The sequence below is a fragment of the Vipera ursinii genome (assembly GCF_947247035.1).
Source record: "Vipera ursinii genome assembly, chromosome: 1".
In the NCBI taxonomy this organism is placed as follows: Eukaryota; Metazoa; Chordata; class Lepidosauria; order Squamata; family Viperidae; genus Vipera; species Vipera ursinii.
The window spans coordinates 128,635,281-128,658,424 of NC_139512.1; the positions used below are offsets into that span (position 1 = coordinate 128,635,281).

Sequence of the window (23,144 nt, forward strand, 5' to 3'; positions counted from 1 at the left end):
AAGTTTTTAAATCGCGCCGGAAGGAGCGAAGGTCGGGAGCCATCTGGAGCTCAACTGGCAAGCGGTTCCACAGGTCTGGCGCGCCCACAGAGAACGCCCTCCCCCTGGGGGCCACCAATCAACATTCTCTGATCGGAGGCACCCTGAGGAGGCCCTCTCTGTGGGAGCGCACTGGACGGAGGGAAGTTGATGCCGGCAGCAGGTGCTGCCATAGGTAATCCGGACCCATGCCATGTAGGGCTTTGTAGGTCATAACCAGCACCTTGAATCTCACCCGGAGGGCAACTGCATTATGCTGCAATAACTGCATTATGCTGCAGGTTCAGTAAGGAGAAGATGTATGTAAGTCTATTCCACTTAACCTGCTGCTTTCAATTAATCCTTAAAAAAACCGCTGTAATTTTGCTTTCCATGGAAGCATATACTGCATTACACGGATATGACTGAATTATGCCCAATTATTTTTTTAAACTAAAATTCTGGTTAAAAAATTAATTCTGCCATCTTACTTTTTACTCTGTTGTGACTATGTATAAGTATATTGTAAACTAGAATTTTGAATATATTTTCTAGGCATAAAAATGAATATACTTAGTGCCTATAGCATTTAACAATAGAAATTGATTTGGTGCCACTACAAATGAAAGCTTGGCTTTGGGTTGAGATTCTTGGAGGACATTTCTGATTGATTATGTGAAGTGTGAAGATGTTTATGGAAGTGACTAGAAGAACTTCCTGGAAAATATAATAATGATGTTACAATCTGTAATTCTATGATTTTGTATGAGGGCAGTATAATTACCCAATATATTATTAATCCCAAAATACAGAAAAGCACTTGTATTAAAATTTATTTTAATATCAACCCCAAGCTCCTTTGAACCAAAGATGTAATGGTATTCCCCTGCAAACCATGAATTTCTTAACTGATAAAAATGAAAGAAGCAAACTAAACTACTCTTTTCATTGCTCTCCTGATTAGCGTAAGATCTTCAGAATGGCATAAAAACTTCCTCATCATGGATGTAAACAGGTTATGAAACTCAATCACATGCAAAATTCATGTTTCACAGATATGGCGCTGCTACATGCAGTAGGTATTGACCAATTGTTCAGAATCCTACCTATTTTATCTTAATTTCTGGGTTCCCAATGGAACCCATTGGAATGGGTAAAGAAACAAAGGGAATTAGATTGTCCAACATTGCAAATGTTGTAGTTTCTTAGAGGCAAAAATAATTTCTGGAACAAACCAAATCCGCTGAAACTATAAAAAAAAAATATATTATTTGTGGAGTATTTTCTCATAATTTAAAAGGTTAAGGAATGTGACATTCAAAACTTTGTGTTGCTTTGCAAAGATTGATTAGGATAGGCTGTCTTTCCTCAATTGTGCTTTTGGGAATCAAATTTACTACAATCATGGGCCTGATGCATTTCCATATAACATACCGTATTTTCCGGCGTATAAGACGACTTTTTAACCCCTGAAAATCTTCTCAAAAGTTGGGGGGTCGTCTTATACGGCGGGTCATCTTATACGCCGGAAAAAAAACAAATCAGTCGAGCGTTCCTGCAAAGCCGGGCCGCCCCGCACAACTGAGCTAACTCCAGTGCGGCTCCGGGACACAGCTGGGCGGGAGCGTTGGGCAGCTCTCCCCACGCGAAGGCGGCGCTGCCCATTGGCTCTTGGCCTGAGGGGAGGGCCTCGCGCCCGCCGGACTGACCTGTCACCAGCACCGCTCTCCCCCCCGCGGGGATGTGCTTCCGCCGGGCGGTGCTGTCGGAGACGAGCCAGCCTGGTGGCCGGGATCGGAGCTGCGCGCCGGACTAAGAGGCCGTTTCGTGAGGTGAGAGGGCGGCGGGAGGGGGGAAGGAGGAGGAGGAGTCCCCAGATGTGGCAGCTCTTCCCGCCGCCCGTGGAGCGAGGTCGGTGTCCTCATCAGCCGCCTTTGCCTTGGCCAGAGGGATGCAGGGTGGGCTCTTTAAGAGGCAGGCAGGCGCGGCGTCCCAGGAAGGGCGTGGGCACGGCAGTCGCTCTCCCGGTTTGGCAAGTTTCCCGGCGGGTGACCAAAGAGCAGCCTCTGCCGGCGCTTACTCCAATGCGCTGAAACTAGGAGTGCGAGCCGCCGAGGACGGGAGAAGCAGAGCCAGCAGGCAGCCGCCGTGAGCGCGGCGCTGAGGGGCAGCAGCAAAACGGCCAGCAGCCCCACGCACAGCAGCAGCCGCCGGCTCAGCAACAGGTCCGAGCGCAGGAGCCGCACCACCAGGCTGCCCAGGAAAAGCAGCCACACTGAGAGGCTGCACGCCCAGTCCAGCTCCATGAGGGGCAGGGCGGGAAGCCGGCCGGGAAGAGGGACCGGGAGCCCGGGCCGAGCACGCCTCGGCCGACGGTGAGAGGGAAGCGCACGAGTTCTAAAAAAGAGGCTGCGGGCGGAGCTGCCCCGCCCTGCGCCCAATGGGAGAAGTTCAAGGCCTGGGGGGGAAGCAGAAGGGGCGCCGGCCGTGGCGGGGTGGCGGCTGCCCTCCGGCGCTGCCTGCCGCCTGGGAAACGCTGCGCCTCGGGGGCTGGCAGAAGCGCAGGAGCAGCGGGAGGGCCGGCGGGGCCAGTCGGGCCTTCGCCTCCTTTGCGACGGGCAGGGCATGTAAGTATTTTCCGGCGTATAAGACAAAACCTTCAAAATCTTCTTAAAAGTAGGGGGTCGTCTTATACGCCAGGTCGTCTTATACGCCGGAAAATACGGTACACAGTAGCAGTATATTCTAATGTGATACAACATCAGACACTTCACACAAGTTTAATTTGCAGTCTGTTAAACACAGGCTAGAGTAAGTGAAATAGCCGATTTATAATCCTATTTTCTTTGAAAACTATCGTGAACAAGTACCAAACTAGTCTCCTTCCCAATAACAGGAAAGGACTGTACTTACTTCTTTTCTTGATAAGGAAAACTAATGTCAAGGTTGTATCATAATACTTTGATTGCCAAATATTTGGGTCTTTTTTCCCTTAATGCTGTTATGACATGCTACAATTTCTCTTGTAATTTGCTTCAGTCCCATTGTCATCTTTCTCACTTGCAAATATATATTACTAAAGTGATAATGAAGGACAAAGACCAGAAAATCAAAATGCAAATTTAGATGTTAGAATCGGAGAAATTGAAATGTAAGAGCAAAATCTAATTTAATATGGTTTTAGCCTGCTCTGTTTTGTTGGTCAACTCTATTAAATTGGTATCATATTGTTCTTTATTTTATCCAATCCAAGACTCCTCAGATATCATGTGCCATTTTTTCCATAATCCCCAACCATAATGGCCAGTATTGAGTGCTCTCTGGGGATGAAATAGGCCAATATGATTATAGTAAATGGGACAGAGTTCAAAGAAACAGGAAGATGGTTTGGATCAGTGTATATTCAGTATGTGTGGATAGGAATAAGACTTTTGCTAAAATAGTTAAGATGCAAGGACTTAAAGCAACTTTTGACTAAGCTGGAAAAGGCTGGCCTTAATGCCAAGCAAAAACATCAGATTAAATTAAAACTGATACATTTATTGTTTCCTTTCAATTAATGCAAACTATATTAGAATATGAAATATATAACTGAATGTCAAACATGTAACAGCCTACTAGATCAGGATGAAAATCGTTTAGGAGGGCACAGCCAATCAAAATGCAGCTAAGATTCAGATTCCGAATAATTGATACTGAAACACAAAACATTCACTCCATTAAACAATAATGCTTTATCCAGGAACCAAAAAAATACCAATTTTGTGCTAAAGAGCATGGTTCGTTTCCAGAACATCTAATTTGCTACCTAGAATGGAAAGATCTGAACGTCCCAGGGATGGTTCACTATTTCCCAAAACGAATACTGTATTCCACAATACAAAGCAGGTAAAATTATTTTGGATGTGATCAAATCTTTCCCCTAAAATAACTTCTAAAAATAGATAAACCTACCCTGGAACACCTTGATTAGTCTGTTTCAGGACTAGGCCATTCTGTTTTGCACAATCTGAATAATGCTCTTATGATATGCAATAATTACAGTACATAAAACTTTCACATCAAGAAGCAGAGTATTTAGGAAGATTCAATTCTGGGAAAAACTTATTGCTAGTCATCTTTATATATTTCCCAGAGACATCTTGCCACACATAATTGGGAAAAATACATATGAGGGAGGATCGTTTCCTGTACTATAGCTCCTTAATCAATGTAATTCCAAACTTATTTGTTGATAACTTGAAAGTTATGGATTCAAACCAATATATTTTATAAAAATAGACTTGATTAGCATTTATTATAGCTATTAATGTCAAAAGATATTAATAGAAAACTATTAATGGTTCTACAGAAAAAGAACATAAGCACAGAGAAAAATATGATATACTGATCCCTCAGAAGCAAATCCATGCCTCTTTATGTACCGTACACAAATAATTGGTACACCTGTGAGTTATTGCTTGGGATCTTCTGCAATTCCTTTCACAAAGTAATTTTTTTATTAAGTATCACAATTCTAGAAAATTTAAAAAAAACTCCTAGCTCTTTTAGCTGGTCCCCATTTCTTTACTGTTCTGCCAACACTTCAATCTCTCAGGTATCTCATAAAACATGTATCTCTGATACATTATCCAAAGTTCCATCCAGTAAAGCCAATTCCTCTATTGTGGTTAATAAAGATGACAGAACTGGCAACGATGGCCAAGCTAATAGCCTCATTAGAGAAAAATCACTGAAGAAATTAATTTATAATTGGAAGTCTATGGAGATTCTCAGTCATCCAGGTCATAGTTGTCTCAAAGCTGATTTTTCAATAGGCAAATGAACTGGTTTTTCCTTGAGGAAGAAGAAGAAAACTTGGATGAGAAGCAAAATGATTTCTTCTTCTACCTCAAGGAAAAAACAGTCTAGTTGCCTTTTGAAAAAGCATCCTGGACTTTTTGCAGGAGATGGAAAAAAATCAAATTTTGACTTAAGGATTTGAAGATTGTTAAAATCTGAAAAGAGGGAAATATATATATTTAATTTATTTCGCCTTTCCTTTGGGGACGGGAGGAATGGACAGTTTATTATATAGTTTTAAACTAAGAGTCAAACACAGGCATTCATTATATCCTTGGAAGATGAAGTTGAAAGTTATTCTTAGTATAAATTTGTGTTTTCCTTTCTTTTTCTTTATACTTTTTCATGCTTCTATCTCTGGTCTCCTTCTGCTCTTTATTATTTCTCTTGATTGCTAATTTATGTTTCAAAGTGTACGGTTTGTAAAATGTAATAAAACTGTTTGGAAAAGTTATATTCAGTAAAGCCATATGAAATTTGTACTCTGTGCCATGCAACCCTAATTAAACAGTGGAAGATTCACATTTTCCTCATCCTTCATACATGGCAAATATTTTACCTGAATGTGCAGCTCTTTGGATTTGCAAAAGTTCCTCTGAATCCAATGGAATATGTACCTCTTTTTCAGCTTTAACTATGGAAGAATCATTACAGTTTTCAAAAAGGAAAGCACTTTACTGCAGCAGTAATTCCCTTACAACTCAGCACAGATAAAACTCCAATCATGCCTTCCATAATGTTGAACTACCTAGGCCACAGTCATCAACTGATACACTCAGTGGTACAGAAGGCAACTGATGGGAAAGGTGGACCTAGGAAAAGAGACACACCAGTCTAAAACTCCACTCAGCCATGAAGTCACTACTGTATGAATATTTGTGGTTACAGTTGATTTTAAATCCAGTCTTCTTCCGAGAGATCAATGAGTAACATGTTTTATATTCTTACAGTATTCTCTGAATCAGTTTAAGATGAAAAGTACAGGAACAGTCTAAGATATTTTATTTATTTATTTAAAATAAATAAATAAATAAATAAATAAATAAATAAAATATCTTCAACTGTAACCACAATGTCAATATATTATATATGGAACCTGTATCACATTAATTAAACAAGCAAATTAAAGAAACAAATGATGAGATTTGAACATATTGAAAAAAGGGTAGTCTGTTGCAGTGTTAATTGTTAATTGTTATATAGGAAGCTTAATCAAATCACTGCAACAGACTACCCTTTTTTCCCAACATGTTCAAATCTTGTCATTTATTTAATTTGCTTGTTTAATAAATCTACTCTTTCTATCAGTAACTAAACAGTCATTATTTAGGAAAGAAAGGATGCTACTGATATTCAGGACATCAGAAACCAAGGCAATTACTTGAGTAGCCCAATCATGTAGAGAAATGGCCCACTGGACCTTGAAATCATTATATTTTAATTTCTTTAAATTGGCTTGCTAGTGAAGCTTCCCCAAAATATATAACACCTGTTCTTTTCATTTTCTTGTCTATCAAAATGATGTTGATATGATGAATGGTTGCAGAAACGTGGTTTGTCTAAAGACGAGAAAGACTGGGGTGACATGACAGTGTGTTCCAATATTTGAGGGGCTGTCACACACAAAAAGAGCGACAATGTATTCTCCAAAGCATCCGAGGGCAAGACAAGAAGTAACGGATAGAAACTTATCAAAAGAGAGAAGCAACCTGAACTAAGAAGAAACTTCATGGCAACAAGAACAATTAATAAGTGCAACAGGTTGACTTCAGATGCTGTTGGTACACCATCATTGGAGGTTTTTAAAAAGAGACTAGACAGCCATTTGTCCAGAAGGGTATAGGGTCTCTTAGTTGAGTAGGAGGTTGGACTAGCAGACCTCCAAGTCCCTTCCAACTCTGTTATACTGTGTAGAGAAGCCAAGAACTAAGATCTTCCCACCTGTAGAAGAAATCTAATATTCCCACTAGTTCTCCATTTGAAAAAGGTGGCATATTATTATTTCCCAAATCACTATTTGCCCACATATTCATTGAAAAAAGGCAAGAAACAGAGATCTATTATGCTTAAGGTCAATCCAAACTGCATTGAGCCATAGTCAGTTTTAGTTATGGTTTGTTGAATGAGCACAAGAGTAGATTTAAGCAACCAGTTAAGCTAAAACCAAATGAATTATGTCTCAGAGAAACAGGCAAACCAAGTTTTTCCAGCATTAATTATATCTTGTTGTTTCTTTTTATGAAAAAAAATGAAAATATTCAAACTGTCCCCCCCCTTTCTCATAGCTATCAGACTACAAGACATCATTTAAAAACTATGGGCAAGGATAGGAAAGCTTAGGTAAGAATCTGAATTTCAAAAACACAAGACGCCCTTTAAAATAATCTTAAACTGTTTTTCCTCTTGGTATTTTAATCGAAACTTCATACCAAGATTTGTGACCCTAGTCAACAATATCCTCCTATAGACTGACAGGAAGAACATGACCCTGCTTGTTATAATGGGGACATGATTTGCCATCCTTTTCTTTATCTTCTAGTGAGTAGCAGAGTGTGAATGAGGTGTAGGATCTAGGTTATATGAGTGACCATAATACTATATGATATTAAGTGGAAATGTCTATTTCCCCGGAGCCAATGTGGCTGGCCAAGTTATGTACACAAATGGGACTGGGCGTATGTAGCATTTATTTGTTTTTGTACTAAAAATCTTCTTGCCTGCCAAATGCCATACATCTTCACTAATTTCTAAATGAAGAATAAGCACAGTGAAGACTCACAAATAACTATGGATAATAACTGTGTCAACTTCACACTGTCCCATATAGGGGAAAAAGGGCAAACAGTTCCATCTGAGTGCAAATTAATTAATAGATACACATTTGTCATTAGAAAGGGCAACTTTCAGAATCTCTTAAGAGGAACATTTCTCATATCTCCTAATAAGGAATTTCAAGCAAAATAACAGCATGGATCCGTGGAACTAAAATGGGAAGGTTGATCCTATTAATTAGGGGGATGAACAAGGAGGTGGCTTTTTCTTCCACTGGTAATGGTTTCAGTAATGCTACAATGACTATCTTATAAGGAATGCTATCCCATATAGATATACTGTACTTGATTATCATCTACTTCACTCTCCCCTCTTCATGTATTTATAAGGATAAATAAGCAACACCACTAAAATTCATAACTATGGTCTACAAAAGCTTATTATTATTATTATTATTATTATTATTATTATTATTATTATTATTATTATTATTATTGGCACAACATTTGTTAGTTAATTATTTCCAATTAGAAAGTACTACCTGATATGACTTATTTTAATATACTAACAATGGTAACATAAAACTAATTGTTAGAATTGTATAATATTAAGAACCTACTTGATGATTCCACCTGCAGAGAACCTTCATGTTACATTTTTGAGCACATGCTTGCAAAGTGAGGTAGTCACTTGAAAATAATTATAAAATGAGAAAAATTAATGGTATTTACCGTCAACAAAGCTGGGACCTTGTAATGTGTTTTACACCTTCCAGAGATATGAGATTCTTCAAACCAAATGGTTTGAGCATGGTTTTGTGCCTAGATCTGTACAAATGGAAATTAATGACAATCCCTAATGGACTGAATCTCTCATTTCTTTCTTCATTTTCACTTGGCTATATGCTTAACTAGGCCAATTATCCATAATAAAAGTACACCAGTAAATAAATGTATGTATGTCCTCTTTTTAAAAAACAAATTGTTATTATTTTCATGCTGGAACTCAACTCTTTAAAGCTTAAAAGACAAACATTAAAGAACCACTGGTTTACTACAGGCTACGATAGCAATCCTATAGATTTCCTTGTAGTAAGGCCCAGTGATTTCAATAAGACTTTCTTCTGCATAAAGTTCTACTATGAAATACATTTATATAATATAACTGAATCAGCCTGTTTATGTGGAAAAACAGCTTTACTTATAAAACAAAATATATTATGCAGCTCTGCAATAATATTACACAAGTTATTGCAGCTAATAAGTAGAGATCTGAATGTTAAAAAAGCAAGTGTATTATTAAATATCTATTAAAACATTGAGGGTAAGCCCTTTACCTAATCAATTGCCGAAGAAGCAAAAAACACATTCTTTATAATACAGAACTGGAACTTTAATCTGCTCTTGTTTTATTTAGTTTCTGCTTTTCTATTGACAAGTTATATCTTGTATATGATTGGAATGAAAAGTTTGTAAGCACAATAGTGTGGAGGATATTTTAAAAGGACTGTGATTATTCTATGTTATATGGCAAATTACCTATATATGTAAAACTTATTTTTAGTGCAACTAAAATAAGAATTTTTCTGTGTTAAAGAGTAAATTCTGATAAAACCTTAATGAATATGGGTGTAGGTACACAAAGCTACAAACACAGAGAACAGACATTGAGTTGTAAGTTTCTGACAAACTAACGGTTCATTTACTTTTAGTTCTGAGATGTGTGTTTTTGCAAAAGAGCGAGATTAGATTGCTGTAATTTCACACTGTACTTCCAACAAGACACTTAAAACATAGCTTTAAAGGTCATGCTGAAATGTAATGTAGCAAAGATGGAAGAGTGGTTCTTTGAAACAGTGCTGAGGGATATGAGCTCAGTTCTGTCTTATATTTCTATTTTACTATTTAGTACAGAATTTGTTGTTATTGAATGCTCAATAAGGCATAGGTCCAACTTTACCAAATCCATATGTATACTACAGAGTCACTAAAGGGTAAATCTCATGTTACCTTAATTTAACAAATGAATAATGCTTTTAAAACCTAAACTGGGGCAACAGGAAAACAATCCAGAAATGTTAACATTTTAGATTCTCAGGTGTAGCTGAATTTGAGTTTTCTTGACACATGTCACTTTTTCCTATCTAGTAAGCTGTATAACCTTCCATAACTAGAATTTGACATTGGATAGATACCTCTTAGCATGAAAAAAGAAAAGAAGTCAGGGCACAAATCTCCAGGGAACAAAATAGTCTGTGGGTGAATAAGGACAGTCTATGACATTTTCAGTGTTATTTAAATGAAATTAACTGTAGACATAACTATTTCAAGTCAGTGGATGGCAAAGAGCTAGAGAGAAGAAAATGACTAATAAAGATAAGTAATGGATTTGTGTGGTCCTGCTGCTGGCATTTCAGATGTGCATTTGTTACAGAACCAAGTTCAGGTCCCACCAGGATAAGATAAATGAAGCTTACCGACGGCACAAAGCTCTGAGGATCCAAACCCATGTATCTCATAATTGCTTTTTAGCACTGATTCAAACAAATCCTTTTGACAAAGTAGAGATAATCCTTTTGCTCACCAAATAAAAATAGTCTGTAAAATGTGGAAAGAATGAGACTAAGCCCTTTAAACGATTTAGCCCCTTAACATCAGGAAAAAGAGTAAGAGAAATTTGTGGAGTCTAGCAAGGGCTGTGAAGTTTATCATCACTCTCATTTCTAATTCACAACTAAGTACTGTATGTCCAACAGGGTAAGTCCAGCAGGAAATCCCAAGAAAGTCAAAGAAATATCCTGAAATAAGGAAAAAGGTGAACAGCTTCTGTATTACTGCCAAGAAAACTAGGTGGACACATCCATGAAATCCCCAAGAGTCAGAAGAGGTTTTATATAGTTTTCATTCAGAAGAACATAGGATAAATCAGATGTTCTGACTCTTGTAATTTCTGCCTGAGTCTTAAGCTAAGCACAGAGGACCATTTGGTGCCTCCTGTCAAATGTAATATGGCCTGGGTGGGGAAATGGCAATGGATGTTCAGAAAACAGTGGAGCTCAAAATCATTTGCATTTTGTCAGTGGAACCAGTAAAAATGATACAATCATTTGTGTAGGACATCTGCTAATTATGTGACCTTCAGCGTTAACCTGTTCAAATATGCTCCTGCTGATAATATAGGAGTGGATATATTTATATTTATTTTATCAAGCTCCCTGCGCCCTGTGCGTTCCCACAGAGAGGGCCTCCTCAGGGTGCCACCGGTCAGAGAATGCCGTCTCGTGGCCCCCAGGGGGAGATCCTTCTCTGTGGGCGCCCCGGAGCTATGGAACCAGTTGAGCTCTGGACGGCGCCCGATCTGCGCTCCTTTCGCCGCGATCTGAAAACATACTTGTTCGAGCAAGCCGGCCTGGCATGAGGGGGATTGGTGGGGTTTTTTTTATCATTTTTATTGGGGTTTTTACTATGTATTAATTGTATTTTAATCGGGCATGCATTTAATTATCTTTTAATTTTTGTACATTTCTGTGTTTTATTCTTGCCCTGTACACCGCCCTGAGTCCTCAGGGAGAAGGGCGGTATAGAAATATTAATAAATTAAAATTAAATTAAATTTACCTAGCTAATTTAATATATATGAAAACATGGAATTTTATTTATTATATTTTATTTATCAAGTTGAGGTACCACTTATCTTACTCTCAGAGTGATTCTGATACAATTCTTTCAGTTATAATGGAATAGTGACTTTGGGTGAAGATTTGCTTGTACAAAATTCAAGGTACGATCAGGAAATACAATGAAGCAGAGAAGATAAATAAATAATTGTCAAAGGAGAAAACCAGAAATATGTGTTCTAGATAAGGAATTATGCATCATCACTCACTGTGACATAGAAAGAAGAGTGGCTATGTCTCAGGTAATTGCTTATGTTCAGGATATCATTCTTTTCTGAAAAAAATGCCATAAAATAGGGATTTTTTTTTCCTTAAAGCAATTCGTGACCTGTCTCCCAACGAATGTGTAGATGAAGCCAAATTAGTTGTGCCATTAATCACTCTTTGGTTTTTGATAACAAAAGCTTTGAAACACAGGAACTATTTTCTACTGGCTGACCTTCTCAATCACCCCCCCATCCCTCCCAACAGCTGAGTTCCACTCTTTCCCTAGACAATATGACAATTTGCTTGTCCACCTGGTATTAGTACTGTCAGGTTTGTTTGGTAAGCTGTAAAATGCACCCTGAAGGTTACAAAAAAAGTAGCTGGAGACAAGAACTCAGGGTGATATTCAGTGTTGCTTCTTGATTGTATTTTAACAAACACACAAAGTCACTGAATTAAATCAAAACAGATTTAAAACTAAAGCAAATCAAATAATAACAAATAGAGAATGCTCCTAAACCAGTGTAGGCCATCCTATTATTTGAAAGATGTTAATGGCCACAGTTGGCAAAGAAATGATGCCAACTTGGTGGGGCGCATGAACAACGTATGAGATCAAACGTTTTTTTAAAGAGGATAAGAGAACACAGGGTTTTTATTTATTTATTCATAAAGCTTATTTTTAGTTTGCATGACAGCTTTCAACTTAGAATGATATGAAATCAACATTCAAAAGGAATTCTGCAGGTGACAAAAAAGACATTTGGATTCTACCAGCTGCCCATCATGAATATATCTGCTTTTAGAATCTTACCAAACATCCTGTGGTGATCTATTGTCAAGAGCATTTTTATTGCAAGGTTTCCATATTAAGAAATGCTACCTTAGTATGCAAAGTTTAGCCTTGAAAAGTTTATGTTTATCCTGCCTTTATTATTTTTATAAACAACTCAAGGCAGTGAACATGCTTAATACTCCTTGCTCCTCCTATTTTTCCCACAGCAAAAAACAAAACACGTTGGGTGGGTTGAACTAAGGTAGTACTCCTGAGTAGGCTGGACAATACTTCAGATTCAATCCCCAAAGAGTCTCCAATTATGCGTTTTACTGTGCCAATTCTTTTCTGTGGAGTTTTGGTCCAGGCATATAGGCATATTTGTTTGTAATCATTATGAAGTTTGTTATATTTGTTGTTAGACACCCAGAGTTGCATTTTGATGTAGCACCTCTACAGGGAGTGCAGAATTATTAGGCAAATGAGTATTTTGACCACATCATCCTCTTTATGCATGTTGTCTTACTCCAAGCTGTATAGGCTCGAAAGCCTACTACCAATTAAGCATATTAGGTGATGTGCATCTCTGTAATGAGAAGGGGTGTGGTCTAATGACATCAACACCCTGTATCAGGTGTGCATAATTATTAGGCAACTTCCTTTCCTTTGGCAAAATGGGTCAAAAGAAGGACTTGACAGGCTCAGAAAAGTCAAAAATAGTGAGATATCTTGCAGAGGGATGCAGCACTCTTAAAATTGCAAAGCTTCTGAAGCGTGATCATCGAACAATCAAGCGTTTCATTCAAAATAGTCAACAGGGTCGCAAGAAGCGTGTGGAGAAACCAAGGCGCAAAATAACTGCCCATGAACTGAGAAAAGTCAAGCGTGCAGCTGCCAAGATGCCACCTGCCACCAGTTTGGCCATATTTCAGAGCTGCAACATCACTGGAGTGCCCAAAAGCACAAGGTGTGCAATACTCAGAGACATGGCCAAGGTAAGAAAGGCTGAAAGACGACCACCACTGAACAAGACACACAAGCTGAAACGTCAAGACTGGGCCAAGAAATATCTCAAGACTGATTTTTCTAAGGTTTTATGGACTGATGAAATGAGAGTGAGTCTTGATGGGCCAGATGGATGGGCCCGTGGCTGGATTGGTAAAGGGCAGAGAGCTCCAGTCCGACTCAGACGCCAGCAAGGTGGAGGTGGAGTACTGGTTTGGGCTGGTATCATCAAAGATGAGCTTGTGGGGCCTTTTCGGGTTGAGGATGGAGTCAAGCTCAACTCCCAGTCCTACTGCCAGTTTCTGGAAGACACCTTCTTCAAGCAGTGGTACAGGAAGAAGTCTGCATCCTTCAAGAAAAACATGATTTTCATGCAGGACAATGCTCCATCACACGCGTCCAAGTACTCCACAGCGTGGCTGGCAAGAAAGGGTATAAAAGAAGGAAATCTAATGACATGGCCTCCTTGTTCACCTGATCTGAACCCCATTGAGAACCTGTGGTCCATCATCAAATGTGAGATTTACAAGGAGGGAAAACAGTACACCTCTCTGAACAGTGTCTGGGAGGCTGTGGTTGCTGCTGCACGCAATGTTGATGGTGAACAGATCAAAACACTGACAGAATCCATGGATGGCAGGCTTTTGAGTGTCCTTGCAAAGAAAGGTGGCTATATTGGTCACTGATTTGTTTTTGTTATGTTTTTGAATGTCAGAAATGTATATTTGTGAATGTTGAGATGTTATATTGGTTTCACTGGTAAAAATAAATAATTGAAATGGGTATATATTTGTTTTTTGTTAAGTTGCCTAATAATTATGCACAGTAATAGTCACCTGCACACACAGATATCCCCCTAAAATAGCTATAACTAAAAACAAACTAAAAACTACTTCCAAAAATATTCAGCTTTGATATTAATGAGTTTTTTGGGTTCATTGAGAACATGGTTGTTGTTCAATAATAAAATTAATCCTCAAAAATACAACTTGCCTAATAATTCTGCACTCCCTGTATAAATTTATTGAATGAATGTATGAATGAATGAATGGAGTGAATGAATGAATGGAGTGAGTGAGTGAGTGAGTGATTGAATCAATAAACATGCATAGGGATGGATGTGGTACGAACGTAGCATTTGTCTACAGTGCCTTCAAGCAGCTACATCTTTTTCACACAATCACATGGCTGCTGTATCCTGAGCACATTTACAAGAGAGTGAACCTTTCTGAAATCAATCAGACTGTACTATTTCTCAGCCTAATTTCAAAATCCTTTTGCAAGGGACTTTGGCAGGAGTGATCGATCCTTCCCTCAGTATGGGGATGAGAGAGAAAGAGAAAAGAGAGAGAGAAGAGGATGTCAGAAGGAAAAAAAAGAAAGATGTCAAAGAGAGAGAATAGATTGTACCCACCCCAAAATGCTTCAGCCACTCCCATCAATAGATGATCATCAAGAACCAAGAGAACGTGGGCTGATGTGCAGAAGGAAAGAACATCATTATGTACCAGAGAACCTCTCTTTATAAGTATGACTCTGGTGTATCAATTGAGGTCTCACCAGCTCAGTTTTATACACATTATAAACACGCTTCACTCAGTCAATTCCAACATAATTTTATCATTTAAAATATGCTAGGAGGATGTTATTTTCAAAGCAATTTTTTCCACTAATCTCTTAATTGTGGAGCCTACAGTAAAAAGCCTTTTTGTATGAATGTGAAGGATTAGACTGAGCTCCTTTAAAAGCCACAGCATACTGAACAAAGTGTGCAGAATATGTTTAAGTTTCCTGTTAGGATTTTTGAGGTGCATGGTATATTCTCATAAATATGGGAGAGTAGGAGCTAATCTTAAAATCAGAGGTCCTATGGTTAAAAAAAAGCAAATATGTTTTGCAATGACATTTCATGAGGTAAAAAATTAACACCCACATCACAGAATGTAACTGCAGCGCTGGAAATTCCACAGCAACCACAATCCTGACTGTTGTCTAGAAGAAAAAAGGAACATTCAGTGGCAAATTACACTGCTTCTTTGTTCAAAGGTATGAGGTTCTCTGCCCCCCCCCAAGTGACAGAGAAGATAAATAAATACAGCAAGTATGATGAATGACTATCATATGCTAAATAGCAGAAAATGTTAGCTTTCTGATTAAAGGAGAAAAAACAGAATCTCTCATGCCTAGCTTTAACATCATTTCTGATAGATAGCAGCTATATGTCAAAATACTTACTTTGACAGCTGTGTACTTTAAACTGCTTTATTTCTCTTTTTAAGTTTCTTTTTTTTTCCAGAAGAGAGTGAGAACAAACAAAACCTTAACTTATGGCGATGAAAGTGCACTGAAAACAAGGCTTTTTCAAACACCCAAGAAAAACTAGGATATTCTAGCAGAAAAAATAGAAGCCTCAATCAAACTATATTTTGAATCATATGGCATTTATATTAAATGCACTTTAATTTAATGAAAACTTTTAAATAAAATTAGTTTTCTTAAAAGCAAAGTTCATCTGCTTTTAATACCCTTCACTAGTTCTAAACAAATAGAGTTTCTTGCAATGTTGTAAGACTTAAATGATTTCCTGGGGCCAAAATCAACCTCAACCACATACAATGATCAGTGGAATCCTGGTGGGGGAGATACTTTAAATTAAAAAAAATAAACAAAAAAGATCATGGCCCCAAACTGTTGATTAAAACTCCACCCTTTTCACAAGTGTAATTTGTGCTTGTGATTGCCACTGTGATCTTTTTTTTTTAGTTACACCCCCCACCCCCCAAAACACCTTATCAAGGGTTCAGATTATATTCGAACAACAACTGGATATGCATAGATCTCTTTATCTGAAGAATTATAAAATGGATCTTGAATCACAGATGATCTTATCAAGCTTATTTTTTTTCCAAAGCAAGATATAAGAGCCTAAGAATTTTCTGGCCAACAGCTGCCTTTGACCGTGCTGTACAATGCTGGGGACTGTATGCAGCACCAAAAAAATACAGTAAGCAGCATATCAGAAAGACTGCTTTTGATTTAATATATTAAATTAAGTATAGAGAGTTGTAGTATTTAAAAGTTAGAATGAAAACTGGGAAGACTTTGATTTTAATCTCACCTTCAGTCATAGAGGCTCCGTGGATGACTTTGTCCTAATTATTAGCTCTACCAACAAAACAGGTCAGGCAGTACCTCCTGGTAGTCAGTGTGAATGAAAAATACATAGGATATTCACTGTCCTGGCTGAATGGGAGGGGGCCATGTCAGGGAGAATAAAGAGACATTCTAGCTTAGAGTCCGTTCAGGGGAGCAAATGTCTGAGATCAAATCCTTAGGTCTATATCTGCCACTTTCCAAGAGAATGAAGACAGTCTGGCAATATTTTTGTAATATTGGTGATCAACAATAAAATATCTGTTTGGGTCTATCCTTGAGTGGTGCTGGTTGCTTGCATCAGATATACACTGTATAAATATAGAGAAATTCCCCTCTTCTCCAAAAGAAGTTTGTGGAAATAATGAAAAAAACCCACACGGTTATGGGGTATACAATAACTTCCCATAATACCTGTATCTCCATTGAGAGCTTAAAGCAATAGTTCTTAAACTGGGAGTAATTTAGGAATATCCTGAGGTTACACAATTTGTTATTGCTTGTTTGTGAGTTAAGGACCCATTTTGCAACAGATATTGCTAAGGCACTTGTGTAAAAAAACAGAGTGTGTTTGGAGGTTGGTTTTGTTGTTGTTGTTGTTGTTTGTTGTTGTTATCTGAGATTGAGAAAAGGACTAATTGAGTCAAACAATTTAAGAACTACTAGCATAAACGAAGGTGGACTATTTATACTATTTTGATAGTTCAATCCAACAAAGTAGGTATGGGAAAAATAAACTGAGGTATGAGATGATGATTACTATCAGGAGATTCTGGACACAAGGTAGGTTATCAAAATGATGAATAAAATTAAATAAAATACAGTTGCTAATATTGTTCTTCGTTTACTTAAAAACCTTCCATTCTTCCATATTAGAAACTTAAAGGTATACAGAAAATGTTGGAGGACACATGCAGTGTCTTGAAACCTCAGTTATGCTAAGAGAAATCCCAGATCTCAAGACTCAGGTTTATAGTTAGATAATCAGAAACTGCTGTTTTTCTTTGAATGAGTTATGAGGAACACCTGCTAGTAATATATCAAACTTTCATGGAACCGACATGCAAGTATCTCTGCTATTGATAACTGTAATGAAGAGAAATATAAGAACTGTTTCTATCAATAGCTAAAGATAAATATTTTTTTTCTTGACTTAAGGATTAAATTACTCAGTGAATGACTTTATATGAAGTAAACATTTTAAATCAGTGGTAGACCTGTAATTATTTTTAAATAAGCAGCTAAAGAAACTCTACTAACTTTATGTATGCGAACACACAGCATGTTATTCCTCTTCCTCAACCCATTCGCAGCAAATGTGACAGAATTTATTTATTTATTATTTAAACTTATATACCGCCCTTCTCCCGTAGGACCCAGGGCGGTTCACAAGGCGATTAAAACAATATAACAATACAAAAGTTAATAACAAATTAAAATAAATTAAATTATCCTTAATTAAAATCTAAAACCCTTAACTCTAATTAAAAACCCAATTGCAATAGGTTAAAAATTAAAAATTCTCAGTCCTGGCCGGAAAGCTCAAAGAGCCAGGTCTTCAGGTCCCGGCGGAACGAATGAAAATCTGGGGCAGTCCTGAGCTCTACGGGTAACTGGTTCCAAAGGGCAGGTGCGACCACAGAGAAGGGCCTCCCCCTGGGTGTCGCCCTCCAGCAATCCTTTGCCGGTGGCACCCTGAGAAGGCCCTCCCTGTGGGAGCGCACAGGATGAAGGGAACTTGATGCCGGCAGCAGGTGTTCCCTCAGATATCCCGGACCCAAGCCATTTAGGGCTTTATAGGTCATCACCAGCACCTTGAATTTGTGGTAACAACTTCTTAACTAACATTGCTGGAATCTGTGTTCTTATTTAAGAATCAGTTCAAGTAAGCAAAAAAAAAAAAGACAAATATTTCAATTTCCACAGCACTACTGGGTTTTTCTGGTATTGAGTAGCTTTGCCTTCATCTGTGTCTTACTACAGTGTTTTGCTGACCATCAGAGACCATCTCTCATTTTGTTCTAGTTCAGTCTTTTCCTCTTGATTAGAGCAAGGCAACCAACTCTACTACCTCCCAAACCTGACACTGATTTTGCCTTGCTTTCGCAACAGCTATCCAACAAGTTTGAATATGAGTTGTGACTGCCTGCTTGAAACACATCACCTCAATAATTCTCAAACTATAGAAGCATGTCACACGCATGGCTGTAACTCACGTACAGTTTCATGAAACAACACAAAAGTTGACCCAGCTCTATTTATATAACTGCAGTTGTTATAGCTATAATTTTAACCAAGTCAGAACAAACTTTACAAAAGTTTCAGAACGCTGATCCTTGCTACACTTTGTTAGGCCCTTGCTGGCAGAACAGGAATGACATATACTGTGAACAGCATTTACTTCTGAAAGGTTTACAGGTTGAGGAGCTGAGGAACTGAGCAAAACTCACTCCTCAGCATTTTGTGTTCATAGCAGGGCCAACAAAAGCTCAGAGCAATGATGAACGAGAACAGAGAAGACCTCCTTTGAAAGCTGCCGATGTTGCGTTAAGGAAAGCTAAGGATTTACAGTATTTACGTTGTTTTAGTTAAGCTTGCATTAACTATCCATCATAAAACCCTCCATGCTTTTAACACAATGTCCTTTCTTGTCATCCATCTATAAGTCAACAGACCAAAGCTAAAGTAATTGAGCTAGAAAAGGGCAAGAACATTTTTCTTACTCCAGCTCTACCTTCTCAGAGTAAAATACATAGGGCTATATATGACAAAAATGATACATTTAAATTTCATTACAAAAGAAATCAACAAGACTAATTTTTCCAAAACAGAGGTTATATGAGCTTATCAATTCACATTCCTAATAACCATTATTATACGCTTGTCTATTGATTTTTATAAAAACATTCTATGTAGTTTTTTTATAATTCTATAATCAGAACAAGTAGATGACAGAAAGGCTGAACATACCTGAATAAGAGAAACATTGTGTAGACTAAGTCTGAAGAGGTAGTTCCTGTGTGAGCAAACAGATGAAATTAGAGAAGGTTTAGTTATACAAAATATTTTATCTGAGTAAAGAAACATTATCATAAAGCATCATAAAGCATGAACATAATTTTCTATAGGCAATGAATCAAACCTAAAGAATCAAACAATTCCAAACTTATAGTAAAGGTAAAGGTTCCCCCACGCATGTGTGCTAGTCATTTCCAACTCTAGGGGCCGGTGCTCATCTCCGTTTCAAAGCCAAAGAGCCAGCGCTTGTCCGAGGACATCTCCGTAGTCATGTGGCCGGCATGACTAGACGCCAAAGGCGCATGGAACGCTGTTACCTTCCCACCGTAGTGGTCCCTATTTTTCTACTTGCATTTTTACATGCTTTCGAACTGCTAGGTTGGCAGAAGCTGGGACGAGTAACAGGCACTCTGTTACGCGGCACTCGGGATTTGACCCGCCAAACTGCTGACCGACAAGCCCAGCGTCCTAACCCACTGAGCCACCACGTCCCTTTTTCCAAATATATAATGCACTATATTAGCTGTTTTTTAAATGAATTCTGTAACATAAACAAAACTTTGAAAGGCTCGATCTTGTTCTATACAAAGTAAAAAGATAAGGATAAAGGTTTCCCCTGTCCAGTCATATGTGACTCTAGACGATGGTGCTTATCTCCGTTTCCTAGCTGGAGGAGCCAGCGTTGTCCAAAGATGCTTCCGTGATCATGTGGCTGGCATGGCTATATGCACAGGGAAAACTGTTACCTTCCCACCGAAGGGGTATCTATTTATCTATTTGCATTGTTTCAAACTGCTAGGTGGGCAGGAGCTGGGGCAATTAAATGGAGTTCACCCCATCACATGGTACTTGGGTCTTGAACAATAAAATCCCGACAATAAATTAAGGTTATCACTATGTATAAAGAACATTTTCCCCCTCCAAATACAGCAAATGGAAATTTCTGATGCCTTAAGAAGCATTCCAATTCCATACTAAGCAATTTGTAACCAAGAAACACTGTAGATCTAACTCAGTGGTTAATATTGATCTCCAAGGTTTGATGAGACTATCCATTATTATGATTCATCATACAGTACAGTGAACCAGATATTTAAATTGGATTTGGTATTTTTATCCACCAATCAAGTTCTTCCCAAGACAGAAATTACTTTTAAGTGTTAAAAGTACTGTTGCACGATATAAGCTGTTCCAATGAAAACTGCCTCTTGTAATTGACTAATGGTAATTTTGTCATACCAATGGAATTCAAGTCATGCTCCAAATGTTCTGGGATTGCAATAGGGGGCCTATTATATTAGTACTACCTTTGCTTTCTTTTGCCACAGTTGTTCTACTTCTATTTGCAGGTCTTTATATTTTGTGATTTTTCCCATTCTTTCTCTTCTCTTCTGCTATCTCCAAGTACTGCAATGTCCATTATCCAAACTTTTTTTTCTCTTTCTTATAATTATTATTCTTTAAAGTATTAGTTATTAAATTGTTTTCATATACTATTATTTGGGGGCCTGAAACCTCATGAAGAGGTCAATGAGTTGAAGAGTCTAATTTAACCAGTCTACCAAAAACAAAAAATATAGCATCACCACATCACATCATAAATATCAAATATCAGAAAAATTAAGGGGGAAGGAGAGAAGCAAAAGACAATAGCATTCTTCATGTCATGTACACACAGATGGTCAACATATGAAGTCCGCTCTATTCACTAATAAAATGAATACTAATGACTTGTCACATACAGACAGCTGCTACAGGATGTGATTTAAAATGGCTCCAAATATTAAGTATCTTCCATTGATATAAATCACACTATATCTTTGATGTGGAGGATCCACTGTCAGGTTTTCTTAAAAATTACAGGCAAAGATGTAAAGGAAAGAAAAAGGGACATATAATTTGAATCAGGACAGCAGTGCTGGAGAAGAGTGCTAACCTTTTCAACACCATCAATTACTTCACCACCCAGAGCCCAGGCTCTTATATCCAAGGCTGCATTTTCTCCCTTCAAAGCAAGTATGAGTTTCTGGAAACAGCATTCAGATGGAAGCCACAGCACAAGGAGAATAGGGTTAAAATGTCTCTACTGCAGATCTGAACCTATTCCTATTACCAAGCTTAAGGTGATAGGAACCTCTACCACAAACTGCTTGTTCCATATATTGCTTAATTCTGAAATAATTAACATTTCCTCTGTCTCCCTCTACCTGATTATCTTTCTCCTTTTTTTTCTTTCAATGAACCAAGCAAACTCTACTTAAGCAAGTGCTGGATACTGTATTACAAAAGAGCAATGGCTGTGATTTATGAATCCAACTTTTACCCTTGGGATTTCAAGTTCTGAGCATATTACTTGAATTTAAATTGTATCTGAGCATGCAGTCATCCCATCCTGCAAATCTCTCTCCTGTTGCTGCATCACATAATGAATACACCTCTTTTGCGCACTGTATATTTAAAATATTGCATTTGTCTGCTTTCATCAATTTGAAGGCTTGAAGGTTATACATTTGCTATATTTGCATTATTATTCAACATATATTCTTTTTGTATGCACTCTAGGAGCCTATCTTAGTCCACTTACTATACCTTTAGGTTTGAGTTTAATTCCAATTCACCCATACTCCTATGTCTTGCTATTGCAAAATAATACTATCCTACTAAAGTATCAAGCAAATAATATAACTTTCTTAGGAAATGTGACCATCTATAAGCCTCAAGTCCCAGTTCACTTTGAGAAGGGCAACAAGAGGTTTAGCAGCTTTGCCTTCCCATTCTTGTTAAGAATGCTATTTAAATGCATTGGGTTTGGATAACTCATAAGAAAAATTTTGCACTAGCAATAGCCTGCCTCCTAGAAACACTGTATATTTTGACTGAATAAATAATTTTAATATTTAAGCTGATTCTTTCAAGGCTCTCCGATGGAAATACATCAGAACTAATAAAAATATCAATATAGGATAGCATATCAATTACAGCATATCTATTTCTGAACGAAATAGAGAACACATTTGCATTAACGTAGTATGTATTTTCATCTCTAAACATTGTTGTGATTCTTCACCAAATTTCTAGGGAAATCTGGATTCATGTTGACAGGGGACTGATGCAAAAACGTATGGAAACACCACACATGGACACACACAAAAGTCCCTCTGCTATGCCATCCAACACTATCTCAAAATCCAGTTACAAGATAAAGGAAACCATGTGTAATGCTTCTTAAAGAATGCAGAAACTATGTATATTTATAGGGTTAGTGCTGGAATTCTACCTTCTAAAATTGGAGATGAAAATTGTATCAACCGATGATACCTTATCTAGAATGTCTTTTTGCAAGGATGCCATTACATTTCATAACTAGCTGATCTGAGACCTTCCATACATCTGGAAGGCTACAATATTTTATTTATTTTAACGTGGGTTATTTATATGTTCCTTCACCAGATCATTCTGAGTGGTGTAGATCTGTAAAACATTCAATAAAACTATTAACGACTATAAGTAATGACCACAATTGGGATTGTTAGATGAAGCACACCCAATTTTATGACATTAAAACGAATGGTCATTAAGCAAATGATGTGGTTATAGTAAGCAAATCACATACTTATTTAGCATATCTGTTTTTTTTCCTTTTGACTTTGCTTGTCAGAAGCTCCTGGGAAGGTCATA

General features: G+C 37.7%; 1 protein-coding gene across 1 annotated transcript in view; it reads right to left on the reverse strand.

The window, feature by feature from the left end:
- SEMA5B (semaphorin 5B) overlaps positions 1–23,144 on the reverse strand; it is a 207,882-nt gene that overhangs the window by 148,654 nt on the left and 36,084 nt on the right. The window contains exon 3 of the mRNA XM_083349852.1: positions 19,419–19,464. Within this exon, the coding sequence (XP_083205978.1) occupies positions 19,419–19,464 (46 nt within the window). The remainder of the gene's footprint in view (positions 1–19,418; positions 19,465–23,144) is intronic.